The sequence below is a fragment of the Ictidomys tridecemlineatus genome, chromosome 7, assembly GCF_052094955.1.
Source record: "Ictidomys tridecemlineatus isolate mIctTri1 chromosome 7, mIctTri1.hap1, whole genome shotgun sequence".
Lineage (NCBI taxonomy): Eukaryota > Metazoa > Chordata > Mammalia > Rodentia > Sciuridae > Ictidomys > Ictidomys tridecemlineatus.
The window spans coordinates 67,561,507-67,578,081 of NC_135483.1; the positions used below are offsets into that span (position 1 = coordinate 67,561,507).

The following is a 16,575-nucleotide window of genomic DNA, read 5'->3' on the forward strand; positions in this document are numbered from 1 at the left end:
CTCATGAAAATAAAGCTCCATAAAGGCAGTAACTTTTGTTTTGTTCACGGCTCCCAGCACTTAGAACAGCATTTAGCACATAAGAGGCATTCATGAAATAGTTGTTTAACAAAGGTTCAAAAGTTATATAGAAAAGTACCAAAATTTTTAAACAAAAGAGTATATTATTAAATATGGATCTGCAGAAACTGCTGTTAAAATATAAGAATTTTGTACAATATAACTGAAGTAGGTCAGTTTTTAACTGTTATTAATGATCTTAAGTGGACTTTTCTATGAGAGTACCATTAATTCAGAATATAATAGCAGAATATAGGCACAGTGTGATCACCTGTAGTCTCAGTTACATAAGAAGCTGAGGTAGGAGGATTACTTGAGCCCAGGAGTGTCTGGGTAACAGAGCAAGACGAAATATGAAATACAGCTATCTGGAAAATTTGCCTATCTAGAACACAGCACAGAACCTTGGAGCAAACAAAATTTTTATCACAGAATCCATTTTCTAAATTACATAATGTGCTCATTCAGTCATACAAATGTGAAATACTAATTTTTGTGGCCAAAAAAAGAAGTGGAAGTTGCTTCAGGACTGCTACTTTTAAGTGGAATGAATTCTAGCTCTATCACTCCTGTATCCTAATATTTTAATTACTTTACCCTAAGATTAGCAATCAAATCCTCTTTCACAGAATAGTCTAAACTCTTTGCTTTGAGGACATAAGCACGTCAATAAAAATTGCTAGCAGGCAAAACTCCAGAAAAGGAAAACTACTTGTGTGCCCAAACCCATTTTCCCTTTCCTGGGATGTTCTTTAACTGAGGGCTGGGGAAGAAGTAAAGGGAGGCACTATTCACATTATAGTCTATGTAAATGGTGCCCCATAAAGTATGAGGGCACAATTTTCAGAGATCACAATAGCTCTGTGCTACCAGATCCTATTCATATTCCCAACCTCAAAACATACTTCCAATAATATCCCAGCATTCTCCATGTTTGTTTGACCACTAACCTCCCTCCTTGCCCCATAAAACTTTGTGAGGCATCCTAGCAGCTCAGGAGGCCGAGGCAGGGTTTATTGTTGTTTTTGTTTACTTCTTTTTAGTACTGGGGATTGAACCCAGGAGGTACTCTACCACTAAGCTAGTCCTTTTTTTTTTTTTTTTTTTGTCTTGAGACATGGTCTAAATTGCCCAGGCTGGCCTTGAACTTAAGATCCTCCTGCTTTGACATCTCAAGTAGTTGGGATTACAGGCATGCACCACCACACCTGGCTCCCTTACAGAACTTTTTAATCTCTGTCAAAACACTTTCAACAAGCAAAAGCTCCATCTCTTACTAGGACATGTGGCTCAACTTCAAAATTTCATTCTATCCAACTCCTAAGTTTTTTTTTGAAAGATTAACTGAGATGCTATAACAAAGGTGATGGCACACAGCTTAGAAAATAGCAAGTATTCAATATGAATTTATCCTGATGTAAACATCTGCTGTTCAGGGACATTAAAGGAGAAAACAGGTAGTTCTGGAGATCCTAGAAAACCTCCTAACATGAGATCCTTATAGTAATCAGTTGTCTTTCTTCTAAAGAATGTTAAGAAGGAAAACTTAACAGGTAAACTCAAACCTAAGTTACTCTACATAGATGAGATCTCTTTATTTTTTGTTGGATATATCTGTTAAATAATCAAGGATCAACGAGTCAGACTGGATCTCAGTCTTAGCCTGTATTAGATAACTTTGGGAAAATCATTTTACCTTTCTGGCTGGTTCTGTTTCCAGGCTGATGAGTCCTAGACAGATGTGGAACTACATAATAAAGAAAATGTCGCCAGGCACAGTGGCACACACCTGTAATCCTAGCAGCTCAGGAGGCTGAGGTAGGGGTTCAAAGCCAGCCTCAGCAAAAGTGAGGTACAAAGCAACTCTGTGAGACCCTGTCTCTAAATAAAATACAAAACAGAGCTGGGATGTGGCTCAATGGTTGAGGGCCCTTGAGTTCAATCCCCAGTACCCTCCCCCAAAATAATGAAAACATCCCTTTTATCTTTAATAGTTGTAGGGTGCTATAATGTAGCTACTATACTTTGTGAGACACTTTCTGATCTGAGTTTAGCACTCTCATGTACACAATCAAACACATCTGTTTTTATGTGTTATCAAAGCAACTAATTAGGGGCTGGGGTTGTGGATCAGCAGTACAGTGCTTGCCTAGCATATCAAGGCGCTGGGTTCAATCCTCAGCACCACATAAAAATAAATAAAGGTTTTTATAAAAAGCAACTGATTATTAATAATGATACTAAAGATCTACTTTAATCTAGCTCATCAACACTTGGAAACATAAATAAAAACATTACTACCTGTGAAGGAGAAAATGGTAGTGTTTTCACTGGTGTGTGCTTTAGTGCTGTATTACCGCCATCGTTGAATGTGCCATCACCAAGTTCACTGTTTGGGGACTGACCTATTCGCATTCTTCTCTTCTTTCTGAGTATAGTTGGTGGAGTGCTAAATTTTGCCACATTTGGGGATGTTAAAGGCACAGCCTCATTGTCTCCACCATTACAACTGTTTTTTTTCCCTTCAAGTACAAGACTGACATTAAATTGACATTCCATGGCTCCTTCATTGTGTTGAATTCGCATTAGTTTAACTGGGGTAGACTTGACAGGAGAAGCAGCAGCATCAGAAAGATCAAAACTGGTAACATCACTCCATGCTACAGGATCCTGCAATAAATTAAATTCTTAACTAAAGTTAATGTTGTAACCTAATTTAAATCTGATCTTGGACACAGGATGGTATTTCCACTGAGTTACTTAACCATTTTTATCAGTAGAAACAGTCTTTACTCAGACATCTTTTTTAAGCAAGACCATCAAACAAGAACAGAAATATAACATGGAACCAAAATATAACATGGAAATATATGTGTACTTTGGTTTAAAAAAATACATAAATATATATATATATATTTTTTCTATATATACAAAACAGATTGATGGAGTACATCAGATTAATTTTGAGTTATATGGGGGATTTTAATTTTCCTCTTTACAGTTTTCTCTAGCTTCTAACTTTCTCTAATGCACTTGTACAACTCATTTTATGGTTTTCTTATCATACCAATTTGAAGCATTCCAAAATATTATTTTATCTCATTCAGTAGCTGAAATTTACTGTTTAAAGTATTTTATATAAAAAGAACAAATTATTTCAAATTATTATCAAAAAGTATAATTTATCATAAAATTTCATATTCTACTTCCCAGGAAAACAAAATTAAAATCTGAACAATCATTTGGTAATATGTATGAAATATCTTAAAAATGGTGATCTTTGTATACTTTGATACTTTGATATATACTTTGATCCAAAAATTCAATTTAACCTAAAAACATAGACATGATTTTGCACAAAGCTTTATATAAATTTTTTATTAGTAGTAATATTGAAAATCTAGAATTCCCCCCCAAATGTTCAATAATAATAGCATACTAGGTAAATACATTTCTTATATTCATCATACTATAAAGCCTACTAAAATTTAAGTTTAAAAAACAGTTTAGAAAATAAAAACATGCCCATGATATAAATAGAAGACAAAAGAAACAGAAACATAACATGGAAATATATGTGTACTTTGGTTTAAAAACATACATATAGGGGCTGGGATTGTGGCTCAGTGGTAGAGCGCTCACCTAGCACGTGCAAGGCCCTGGGTTCAATCCTCAGCACCACATAAAAATAAATAAGTGAAATAAAAGTATTGTGTCCAACTACAATTTAAAAAAATTTTAAAAACATACATATATATTTTTTCTATATATACAAAACAGATTGATGGAGTACATCAGATTAATTTTGAGTTATATGGGGTATTTTAATTTTCTTCTTTAAAGTTTTCTCTAGCTTCTAACTTTCTCTAATGTACTTGTACAACTTGTTTAATAAAAATGAATTCTATTTAATTATAAAGAATATTTACAAGACACATACTTAATATTTACTTATTTATTTTGCCAAAAGATACTGCAAAATAGAACAAAATTAAGTATGGCACATATAAAGTAATGCTAATGCCTAATATAAAACTGGTCACTGACCATTAACTGAATTTCTGAACATGAACCATGTATCTAAAATTGAATTTTTGATAATTTCACAATTTTAAACTTACGGATTCAATAAGTTCCAAAGTTTCTGCAAATTCAGGGATGGTCTGTAGAGAAGATAGCACAGCATTTGCCTCTACAGCTAGGAACTTCGTGGGAGAATTCTGCTGAGCAGATGCAGTTTGATTTTCATCCATACCATAAAACTCAGTAGCATGTTCCTCAAGGCTATTTAGAGTATTAGACATGCTATCATCCATGAGGAAACTACCAGACCAGCTAGAAAAGCTTCCAGGTTGCTAAAAATACAAAAGAAATTTGAATATTATTTATTATTCATATTTTAAATAAAAGTTTTTTCTAGAACAATATACTTCATATCATATTAGCTAAATATACAGTAGCAAATATGTTCTTTATTCAAAATTGGTATAAGATTTATTTTCACTAAATCCTATACCTTCACTATATTTATTTTTTAAAATTTTTTTAGTCATAAAATCATGGTGAGATAAAACATGTATTTATATTATCACATAAATTCTAGACCCCTAAAATCTGATCCACTAGAGCAGATTATGCTTAGTGAAGCTAGCCAATCCCTAAAAAACAAATACCAAATGTCTTCTTTGATATAATGAGAACAACTAAGAACAGAGCAGGGAGGAAGAGCAGGAAGAAAAGATTAACATTAAACAGAGACATGAGGTGGGAGGGAAAGGGAGAAAAAAGGGAAATTGCATGGAAATGGAGGGAGACCCTCATTGTTATACAAAATTACATATAAGAGGTTGTGAGGGGAATGGGATAATAAACAAGGAGGGAAATGAATTACAGTAGATGGGGTAGAGAGAGAAGATGGGAGGGGAGGGGAGGGGAGGGGGGATAGTAGAGGATAGGAAAGGTAGCAGAATACAACAGTCACTAATATGGCAGTATGTAAAAACGTGGATGTGTAACCGATGTGATTCTGCAATCTGTATTTGGGGTACAAATGGGAGTTCATAACCCACTTGATTCTTATGTATGAAATATGATATGTCAAAGCTTTGTAATGTTGTGAACAACCAATAATAAAAAAAATCTGATCTTTCTCTTCCTTTCTAAATCATTTCCCAATACTTCTCTTACAAGTCCTCTTCCCAGGGAACTCAGCTGTAGTACTTTCAACTCCCTAAAGAGTAATGTTCTTTTGCCCTGGAGTGCCTTTACACAGACTTCTGCTCACTTTATTTAGAATGTTCCCTAACCCACTGACCAGGGAAACTTCTATTCTTCATTGAAGATACAATTCTAATATTGGGAAGTCCTCCTATGATTACATACTTTTATCTGCTCCATAATGTCCTAATTCATTGGTCTTGCTAATATATAATTATTCCATCTTTCAAGAATAAGCTCAAATAGGACTTCTTCCAGGAACCCTCTCCAATGTGTTCCCATAACATTTCACAATTTATTTTATCATATCAATATGATATCTTGTCTATGTTCCCACAGCAAAATATACCCTTTGACATTAGGGACTCATTTTTCTTTATTTCTTTAGAGATGTACCCTAGAAAATGTATTCATTTTGTAAGCCTAGCTTCCTATTGTTTTATAATAAAAAATTAGAAGAGGGCTGCAGTTGTGACTCAGTGGTAGAGCACTTGCCTATCATGCATGAGGCATTGGGTTTGATCCTCAGCACCATATAAGAAAACTAAATAAACAAAATAAAGGTATTATGTCCATCTACAACTAAAAATATTTAAAAAAATAGAAGAGACTCTGAAGACTTATGAATGAGAAATAATATGCAAAGTATATAGGAATGTCCAACACAACTTTCTGAGATGATGAAAATGTTCTACATCTGCAGCTGCTCAATATGGAAACCAGTAGCAACTAAAATACGGGTAGTAAACTGAGGCTAGTGGCTGTCATATTGTAGAAAGCACACTGCCCATTCCAACTCATAAGAAATTTAAAGATATCTTTTGATTTTTTTTTGTCAGTGCTGCTAACCTATGCAGACTTGTCATTAATTACCCTACACTATGGATTATAAATTTTAATTAAAAGTAAAAATTTCCTTGGCACTCAATAAGTAATGCCTCAGAGAATGGGAGGAAGGAAGGAAAAGGGGAAGTACTAGGGTCTGAATTAGAACAAATTATATCTCATGCTTGTATAAGTAATGTCAAAATGAATTCTATTATCATGTATAACCAAAAAGAACCAATTAAAAAAAAAAACCTGGGGGCTGGGGTTGTGGCTCAGTGGCAGAGCACTTGCCTAGTATGTATGAGGTGCTGGGTTCAATCCTCAGCACCACATACAAATAAATAAAAAATAAAGGTAAATCAACAGCTAAAAAATATTTTTAAAAAATATTTTTTAAAAACCTGGTTTATATCTGTTTGCCTTGAGTTCATAAATATTTTATTATTATACAAATGAGATGCATTAATAATCAGATAAGTCCATTTCTGATCATTAATACTGTTTCCTAACTTATAAGAGATTTAAAGCCACTCTTTGATATTTTTGTCAGTATTGATACCCTATGCAGACTTGTGATGTTACCCTACTCTATGGATTATAATTTTACTTTAAAAGTTAAAAGTAAGTGAATATAAGGACATCAATGTAATTGTGATTCTAATTATTACTGGTTTCTTTGTATATTAGATATATTTATGTATATCTAATATTTATATATTTGTATATTTAAGTATACAATTCTTTTAAAATATAAAGAGTGGGAAAGCACTTTATTAAGCTGGTGTCCTCTTAAATTGTCGTAGCAGTAGATCTACTTATATCATTTAATGTTTTGTAACTGGATATCATTAATAAATAATAAAGATTTTATGTTATTCTTTACACTGGGATGGGAAATTAAATGTATTTTTGGAAGGTTAAAAAATGGTTCCTATTACTATTACACATAAAATTTGCTAAACTGTGCTAAAGATTCACAGTAGCAAGCCAGGCATGGTGGTGCACCTATAATCCCAGCGGCCAGGAAGCTGAGGTCCTAAGCAACTTAGCAAGAAGCTGTCTCTAAAAAAAATATTTCAAGAAGGTTCAATCCCCAGGACCAAAAAAAAAAAAAAAAAAGATTCACAGTAGCAAAATATTAAGTTTCAAGCTAAATAAGGTGAAAAAACATTGTTACAAAACAAGTTCCATCTATTTTAAAGATTCCTAAATATAAAACAACCTTAGTTCATTAGCATAGCTACCTTCTCAATTAACAATAACTTTCAGGAGATAGCTTCCAAATGATAGGCCTTTCAACTGATTTTTCAGGTGGGAAAAAGATTCAAAAGATAAAGAGAGAAGTCACTAGGCCAAGAGGAAAAAACCACAAACAGAGTTGTAATCATACAAATCTAAATGTGACTCTCCAAAAACATTTCAGCTACTTAACAAAATTAATGAGGATTACCAAGAATACACAACAAAAACAGATACAAGAGTGGAACATAATAGATCCTCAGTTAAATGATCATTGTTATCACATAATTGTTTAAAATAAATGTGTGTATGCAGCCTGTTCTATTGGCAGCAGCAACTTCCTCTCTGGAATTCAAAAGATTCTTCCTTATTCAACCAGATCTTTATGAGAGTGTATTTTAGATAGCAAGTTTTAAAAGAAATTAGTAACTTTCTCCCTTTTTTAATGCAAAATGTAATTGTGATGCTAATTATTACTGGTTTCTAATTAGTTAGTTACATTTTCCTGGTTAAAATAAGACTACCATTACCATTAAAAATGGTTTTAACAGCCCAATGAGGTGGCACACACCTGTAATCCCAGCTGCTCAGGAGGCTGAGACAGGATATCAAAATATTTAATATCATATTAAAATCAGAAGTAGAAGTGAATATGCTTTATACCTGATAAAAACTACAAAAACATACTTATAAAGCATTCTAACAATAAAATAAGCTAATTTCTTACAGAAGGAAGTTGCTTTCACAAGTTCAAAGCCAGCCTCAGCAATGGTGAGGCGCTAAGCAACTCAGTGAAACCCTGTCACTAAATAAAATACAAAAAGACAGAGCTGGGGATGTGGCTCAGTGGTTGAGTGTCCCTGAGTTCAATCCCCAGTACCCTGCACCCGCCAAAAAAAAAATTTTAACATGATATAATCATTACAAATGTTAACTCTTTGTTATTTGTAACTTAAAAAAAAAAAAGAAAAAAAATATCAACACTAAGTACACTTCATGTCTTCCTATTTGCCTACAGTTTTTGCAGTTTCAAAACAAAAACTCCTTTTCCTACAGTATATATCTCACCTAGTACAATTAATAAATATTCTTTTAAATAACCACTTAAATAATATAAAAACATTACCAATTTCCTCATAATACTATTTCAAGATCTCAGGTTATTCCTAGTCATTTTCAATTCATTCATCCCTCCGTCAATAAAATCCTTTTCTAAACACAAAAAGACTCAAGATATTACTTTAAACTTTAAAAATTATTAATGAAGTATAAATTTAGTTTTTTTTCTCTTAATCCATCTAGCATGGCCTGATTAATTCTACTAGAATGGTCACTATTTATCCCAGTTTAATACTATTAGTTATTCTCATTAACCATATCTCAGACAACAGTTTTCATACCTAGTAATCAAATCAACATTAATACAAAATTTCTTCTTTTGAAAGTTTTTGAGAGCATAATTTTTTATGTTCCCTTTATGCATATTTTTATTATTACATTTTCTAATTTGCTGAATTCATATTCTAAATAGTAAGAAAATTTTTTCAAAAAGAATTAAAGTAATGTCCAAGCTCTATTTTTTCTATTGAAACCATAATTATATGGAATATCTAAAATTAACTCAGACCAAGCGCAGTGGCACATTCCTGTAATCCCAACAGCTCAGGAGCCTGAGGCAGGAGGATCATGAATTCAAAGCCAGCCTCAGCAATTTAGCAAGGCCTTGCCTCTAAATAAAATAAAAAGGGTTGGGAACATGGCTCTGTGGTTAAGCGTCCCTAGGTTCAATCCCTGATACCAAATAAATAAATAAATAAATATTAAACCAAAGCCTAATCTAAATTATACATACATGTCACAAATATAGATAGAAGATTTTACCCTAAGTCTGCTTGAAATTTATGACTCAGAATATCTTTTAAAAATATATCCTAATACAGAACACTGTAAAATACACTCAGAAAAATGCATATCAAAATCAGGCAACCTCAAAGTTGCAAATTAGAAAAATTCTTTCTATACCATATTAAAATCAGAAATAGAAATGAATATGCTTTATACCTGATAAAAACTATAAAAACATACTTATGAAGCATTCTAACAATAAAATAAGCTAATTTCTTACAGACGGAAGTCTCTTTCTTCTAACTTCATTCTCTGCTGACATAAGAAGCATCTCAAGTTCCTTTATTTTCTTTTCCTTATCAGGATCTTCATCAACAAAGGGTTGCTAAACCAAGTTAAATAAAAGAGAAAAACAGGTTACTTACACAATTGGTTTATTTTTAATAGTGTTCTAATTTTATTTTCTTGTATACAACTAAAATATATTTTCTCTAATAAAGCTTAATATTACTAAGTCCTAGACACTAGATACATCACAGTCCCACTAGTATTTAAAAATGTGCTGGTAAAATTAGCAGAAAAGATTTCAATGCATTAAAAAACACTGTATCATCCATACAAGTTGAAAATTTTATGTCTGGAATATATTAGTTTATTGAATTGTAATATATATTCTATTCTATTAATACTATTAGTTATTAATACTATTAGCAAATGATTGAATGCTTTAAGTTGAAAGAATGAATCACCATACCAGTGCCATCATCTTACATTTGTATACTTTATATTTTCAAACCCACTTACATACTCTTTCAATATTACAATACATAAATAGGACTGTTTCATTTTTATCCTAGTTCAATAGATGAGGAAATAAGCACTATTCAACTTAAAAATGTTTGAAAGCATTTTCTTTATTTTTTAAAAGGAAATAAAAGTTACCTGAATAAAGGCAGAAGTAGTCTGAACATGTTCTACACAATTGCCTTCAGGTGACACATACTGATAACCAGGGATCTAAAAATTAAAGCATTACTATTACACATATAACACTATGCAACTTTTTAAAGTCTGAGGCAAATGACAAAAAGTTTTGATAAAATGTCAACATTAACAACTTATAAAGCATCTCTAATAATTTTGCAAATTCAAACCTGCAATAGTTTCCTATCTAGTAACTACATCTCTGTTCCTAGAATCTAGAGAGAAAGCCATAACACTAGGAAAACCCCTGTCTCCTAGATTAAATATGAGAATTACTTAGTCTAGTTTTATCAATCAATCCATCTATTATCAACATTAAACAACAAATTATTTTTTTTAATCTGCTACAGAAGTATTGCTCTATTTCATGGGGAAAAATTGTTTTTATTTATCAGAGAAAGGGACTAGTCCATATAAAGCTTTCACAAGAATGCTTTTATCTCCTAAATTCCTCCCATACCACTTCATGCCAATCTAAGTAGAAAGAAAGGAAAATAGACTAGTTTTACATTAGTTATCTTGGGAAAATAATAATTACTCATGTACTTTTAATAGATGCTCAGAGCATCATTTTGTTTCATTTCTAAAACATAATACAAGTGAAGCTGGAGGCTATAAAGGAAGGGTTCTTGTGTGAGAGTGCCTAATAATGATCACAAGTCGCAAACGTCCTGAGTTAATTTGAGTCTGATTTCATAGACTTACAAATATTCCTACCCTTCTACATTGATGAACTTGATTTGTTTTTCACTGATAAGATTATAAATTACTGTCCTTATGGTTTTCAGAGACTGTCTGAAATACTAATTTTTTTGTGTGCTAATTATTTACAAAAAATAATGCTTTGCTGCCTTTGTTGTCTTAGCATGATGCTAGCCCTGTGTATGCCCTGTCCAGTCACCTGCCATCAGCCACTGTGGACCTCTGGACTACTCTGATGCTGAATGCCATTAACTGTCCATGGCCCACCTGATAAAGAACAAGGACTTTTTGATTACTTCCTCCAACTTTGCTCCCTCTCAGCAGGAAGCAGTTTAGAGATGTTGTTGCCCATTTTTCCATAGAAATGGAATGTAGAAATTGACAGTGAGGAAATGTAACAGTGGTCCACTTTATGCTTTGAATATAACCCTTGCTGTTCTGCCACACAATTTATTTCTTAAATGAACATGTTTCTTTCTCTTTCTCTCTCCCTGCTCCTCCCTAATCTCTTCCCCATCCTAGGCAGTTATCTGTATCAGAGTACACACCAACCATAGGAAGGAAGTAAAAATCCAGATTTTGGGGATGGTACCAGAATTTATCAGGGGGGACTAGCTCCCAAATTAATAACTGAATTACAACTAAAATGGAGAACTTGTGGAATGTAGCCTTTAAGTCACCACTTTAAAAGCCCTTGTTTCTGCTGATGGGCAGAATTACAGTCTTTGGGATGGGAGTTCCCTGTTTTTCTCCTTTGCTAGCAAACCAATAATCCTTCATTTTCCTTTTTCTCAAAAAAATAAAAGGGGAAGCTGGAGTTAAGAAAAAGGGAGACAGGGGCTCAGTGATACAGTGTTTGCGGGTTTGATCCTCAGTACACATGAAAATAAATAAAAGTTATAAAAAAAGAATTATGAAGCTGCACCTGAGCAGTGGTGAAAATATTTTAAATCAAACAAATATAAATATGAAATTGTCTACTTTCTATAATGACCTACCTAAATCACCATCTACTGCAAAAATCACACATTACTAACAGAACATTTACAATACTCAATTAGTATCACTTATCACTTGGTAACACCAATGAATTAGAAATTCCTCTTTCTCAAATATTTCAAAATTTGAGACAGTATTTCAAACCACTGCATTTTTTCTCTAAGTATACTTTATAATAAAATTAGAATTACCCTCTTAATTGTTTAAACTAATTGAACTATGAATATATGAATCTAAGATTATTAAAAGGGAAAAAATTCTTAAAATAAATGTCCTTATAGTTCCAATTTTTATTGAGACTGCTAAATACCCCCTGGGTCCAAATAATTTTTAAAAATTATCTTTATGTATGTTAAAGAGATAAATGGTAACATTTCTGAGATAGAAACAGAAAGTTTCAAATTTATGCTACTAAAATTTAAGACTCTAAAGAAAAATGTAAAGAAACAGACAATAAAAACCTTAAGGTTCAATATCAGCAGATAACTATACTGTCTTCACATTTTCCTATTTGTAAACTAAAAATGTCATTACTTTAAATGGTTCTTTTAACAGTATGTCTAAAAAACAATGTCCATGGGCTGTATTTGTAGCTCAATGTTACAGCACTTGCCTTGCAAGTGTGAGGCACTGGGTTCAGTCCTAGCACCACATAAAAACAAATAAAGGCATTGAGTCCATATACGACTAAAAAAAATTTTTTTAAATGTCCATAAAATGTACAATAAAATAAAATTTGAGGTATAGTAAGCACAGATTAACACCTTGACCTACTTTATATTTTGGTAGATACTATTAAGTTCTGATATAATCTTTATATTTTATATGAAAAGAACCTAGGTTTATCACAAAAAAAAATGGCATTAACAGATAGATAGGAAAAGGTAAAACAAACCTTATGAAGAATCCTAAACTAAATTCTTGCAGGTAGGAGGATGCACTGCAAGGAACAACACAGAACTTGCCCTGTTTTGAGTTGGTAATCTCTATTTTAATGAGTCTGCCTAACAAAGACTACAATCACTCAAATCATTGGTTATTAGAGGAAAACAGAGCTTAAAGACATCAAATTATTTACTATACCTCCAAAGTGATGGCTTGAATGATTTTTTACTATTTTTTCCCTAGACCATTTTCTACACACCTATAAGACTACTACAATTATGCGTAATATTTTTTAAGTGGAAACTACACTATATTTGTCAAAATTATGACATTTTATTTTTAGTTTGGAAATATATATATCTTTCTCCTCCCTTAGTATATATTGTATTTGTCCTATTAAGAAATCAAACACCTTTTCCATATATCAACTAAATAAATTTTTTAAAAATAAAGGTATTAAAAATATGTGCCTGAACAGGTATGTAAAATTGATTCTGGGTTTGCAAATGGTCCATAGTCGCACAAGGTTTGTGTTGAAGTTTTGATGAAGATCTTTCTGATTTTATTCCATCTTGCAAATAGCCCTCCTGTTCCACTTTTCTTCGCATAGTAGAATTCCAATGATTTTTGATAGAATTATCAGTCCTAAGAAATAAAAGTGTTTAATTTGAAAAGGAAAAAAGGATTCCACAAATTTTAATACTGTATAACTTGCACAAAAAGCTTAAAACAAACTTCTACAACTGATGAAATCAGATACTTCTTTAAAAATTCTAAAGATAAACGGTATGTCTATATGTCAGGCACAGTTCTAAGCATCAGAAATACTTCAGTGAATAAGACAAAGAAGGTTCCTACTCTCCTGAACTTACGTTCTCATTAGAAGTGTGGTCATAGGGAAGGAAGGAAGAAAAGAAAAACCAAAAATAAGAAAAATACCAATGCAGGGGCTGGGGCTATAGCTCAGTTGTGGAGCGATTGCCTTGAGAGTGTAAGGCACTGGGTTTGATCCTCAGCACCACATAAAAATAAATAAAGATATTGTGTCCATCTACAACTAAATTAAAAAAATACCAATGCAATATAGATAATTAAAGTGGATGAGAAAAGTGGATAATGGGTAATTTTGACGAGGTGGTCCAAGAAGCCCTGTATGAGGTAACAGTGAAACTAAGATCTGAATGATGAAAATAACCAACCATATGAAAAAAGAAAAAAACAGCATTCCAGATAAAGAGTATAGTGAGTGCAAAGACTAGGAATAAACATGATCATGAAAAGTAAACCACAAATTACAGAATCCTAGTATTCTTTTTTCACTTCTTAGAACAAAATATTTATAGAAAGAGCTCACTGGCTCCCTTTATAAAAATGCAAGTGTTCAACCTGTAGCTATTTGTAGTATAAATTCCATCCTGCATAAAAAATGTATTTACTGAAAAACTACTTCATATGAAGGCACTAAGCTAGGTTCTACAGAAAGTATAGATGTATAAGAGACTGAAAACATCAGAAGTTCCTAGTCCAGGGTTAGTAACCTGGATAAAAAATTTAACACTGTCTTGATTTCCTTATCTACAAAACAAAGACAGTAATGTTTGCTTTGCATAATTCCCAAGCACGTAAAGATTAATCAAGAATATATGTAAAAGCACTTTACACACTAAAAGTACTATATAGCTAGAGATTACAGCAATAAAAAACAAATGCATATCTTTTGAGTGAGGTATAAAATGCCCCAAGATTGCTGGTCTGCCATACTAAAGACTACACAAAAAACATCCCTACCAGTACAATGTGGAGTGAATGTAAAACATCACACTGTCTCTGAGGGAACACATTTGCTCTATTTGCTATATTTTACATTTTATACATACACTTATTTCCACAGTTGAAATTATACCACAACTAATTAAAAACTGATTTTTCCTAACATTTTCACAACAGTTTATTTCAGCCAGTGTATTTGTAATTCATTATTTGGTTTTGTACATAGTATCCAATATGAAAGAAATCTCTGATTCAGATTCCATTTCAACACAGTTTGTATAAGGAGGATCTGCCTGCCTTGATGTGTAAACATGACTTTTTGAATGTCTTAAATGTTTACATAATCTAAATGTCTATCATTTTATTGTAGAAATTATTGCTATAAATTTTCATTATAAAAATAATAATATTCCTTACTCCAGAATTTATTACAAATGATCTCAAATGGATGCTTATATTATGTAGTCTAATTTTAATTATAAATAAAAGCCATGGGGTTCTTGCAAATATATTTAATAGTAAAGTAATAAAGGTCATGTTTAAGTACAGAAACATGTATATACATTTATATAAGCACCTTCCAGGAAGCAGTTTGGCAATTTCTGCCCAACGATTTCCCAACCGCTTATGCGCTTCGTAGATAATCCTGTCTTCTTCTTCTGTCCAGGAAGACTTCTTTACCTCAGGATTCAGATGATTATGCCATCTTTCTCTACACTGTTTGCCTATTCTTCCTTTTAAATGTTTTGCAATTAAAGACCACCTTTTTGGTCCATATTTCTGAACCAGTTCAATAACCTAAGAAGCAAAGTTTAAAAAAAGGCATTTTAAAACATAACTCAAGACAGTTGGGGATGGGGTATCTTAGTAGTAAGGCACTTTGCCTAGCATGCATGAAGTCCTAGGTTCAATCACCAGCACCACAAAAAAAATTAAAATAAAAAAATTTAAAAAGACATTATGAATAGTATCTTTTAAAATTATTTATTCTAAAAATTTGTTATTCATGATGGCAGAATGCAATTCACTTCATTTTACACATATAGAGCACAATTTTTCAAGTCACTGATTGTACACAAAGTATTTTCACACCATTCATGTCTTCATATATGTACTTAGGGCAATGATGTCTATTCCACCATCATTCCTATCCCTTTGCCCCCTCTCTTCCCCACCCTCCCCTTTGTCCTATCTAAAGTTCCTCCATTCCTCCCATCGCCATTATAAGTCAACATCTCATATCAAAGAAAGAATTTGGCCTTTGGTCTTTTGGGATTGGCTTGCTTCGCTTAGCATTATATTCTCCAATTCCATCCATTTACTGCCATGATTTTATTCTCTTTTAAAGAATAGCATTTTTTAAAGAAGAATTTCTTATTCTTTTTTTCTAATTGTCAATGGACCTTTATTTTATTTATTTATACGTGGTGCTGAGAATCAAACCCAGTCCTCACACATGCTAGGCAAGTGCTCTACCACTGAGCTACAATCCCAGCCCAAGAATAACATCTTAATAAATGCATACAATTTAAGCTACAACAACAATTTATAAAAATAAATTCATTAATAAAAATTCTTCAGTATTTGACAAGTTTAAACAGATTACAAACTTATCTAAAATCCAAGGGTCTAATTAAAGTGACTCATAAGTAAAACTGCTTCTATACAAACTTAGTATGAAATAATAGTAAAGACATTGAGACATGTATATTTTCTACTCTTATATCTTAAAAAAAAATCAAACAGAAAGTCCAACAAACCAATTTGGAAGCAGGAAGTAACTATAGTTATTGGCTTTTCACATTTCCTTTCTCAAACTGAAAAAAATACAGGTTATGCATTATTTTCCCTACATTTTAAGTTTGTTTTTATTTTACCTAAAAATTGTAAAAATAGTTATTCCTAGACTACTTTACCTCATCACCACTTTGCCTCACTGTCAAATATCACATCATTAACAGTTTATATATTTAAATTTAATATATAATAAAATTTTCACTATATGTGTCTATTTACTATATTTTAAAAAATAAAATTCTGAATTTA

The 16,575-nt window shown here is 32.1% G+C and overlaps 1 protein-coding gene across 2 annotated transcripts in view; it reads right to left on the minus strand.

The window, feature by feature from the left end:
• Mybl1 (MYB proto-oncogene like 1) overlaps positions 1–16,575 on the minus strand; it is a 40,936-nt gene that overhangs the window by 10,624 nt on the left and 13,737 nt on the right. For both annotated transcript variants that reach the window (XM_005322946.5, XM_005322945.4), the window contains exons 5-10: positions 15,107–15,327; positions 13,230–13,404; positions 10,132–10,206; positions 9,470–9,574; positions 4,182–4,415; positions 2,362–2,730 (exon numbers count right to left, since the gene is read on the minus strand). In XM_005322946.5, the coding sequence (XP_005323003.1) occupies positions 2,362–2,730; positions 4,182–4,415; positions 9,470–9,574; positions 10,132–10,206; positions 13,230–13,404; positions 15,107–15,327 (1,179 nt within the window). The remainder of the gene's footprint in view (positions 1–2,361; positions 2,731–4,181; positions 4,416–9,469; positions 9,575–10,131; positions 10,207–13,229; positions 13,405–15,106; positions 15,328–16,575) is intronic.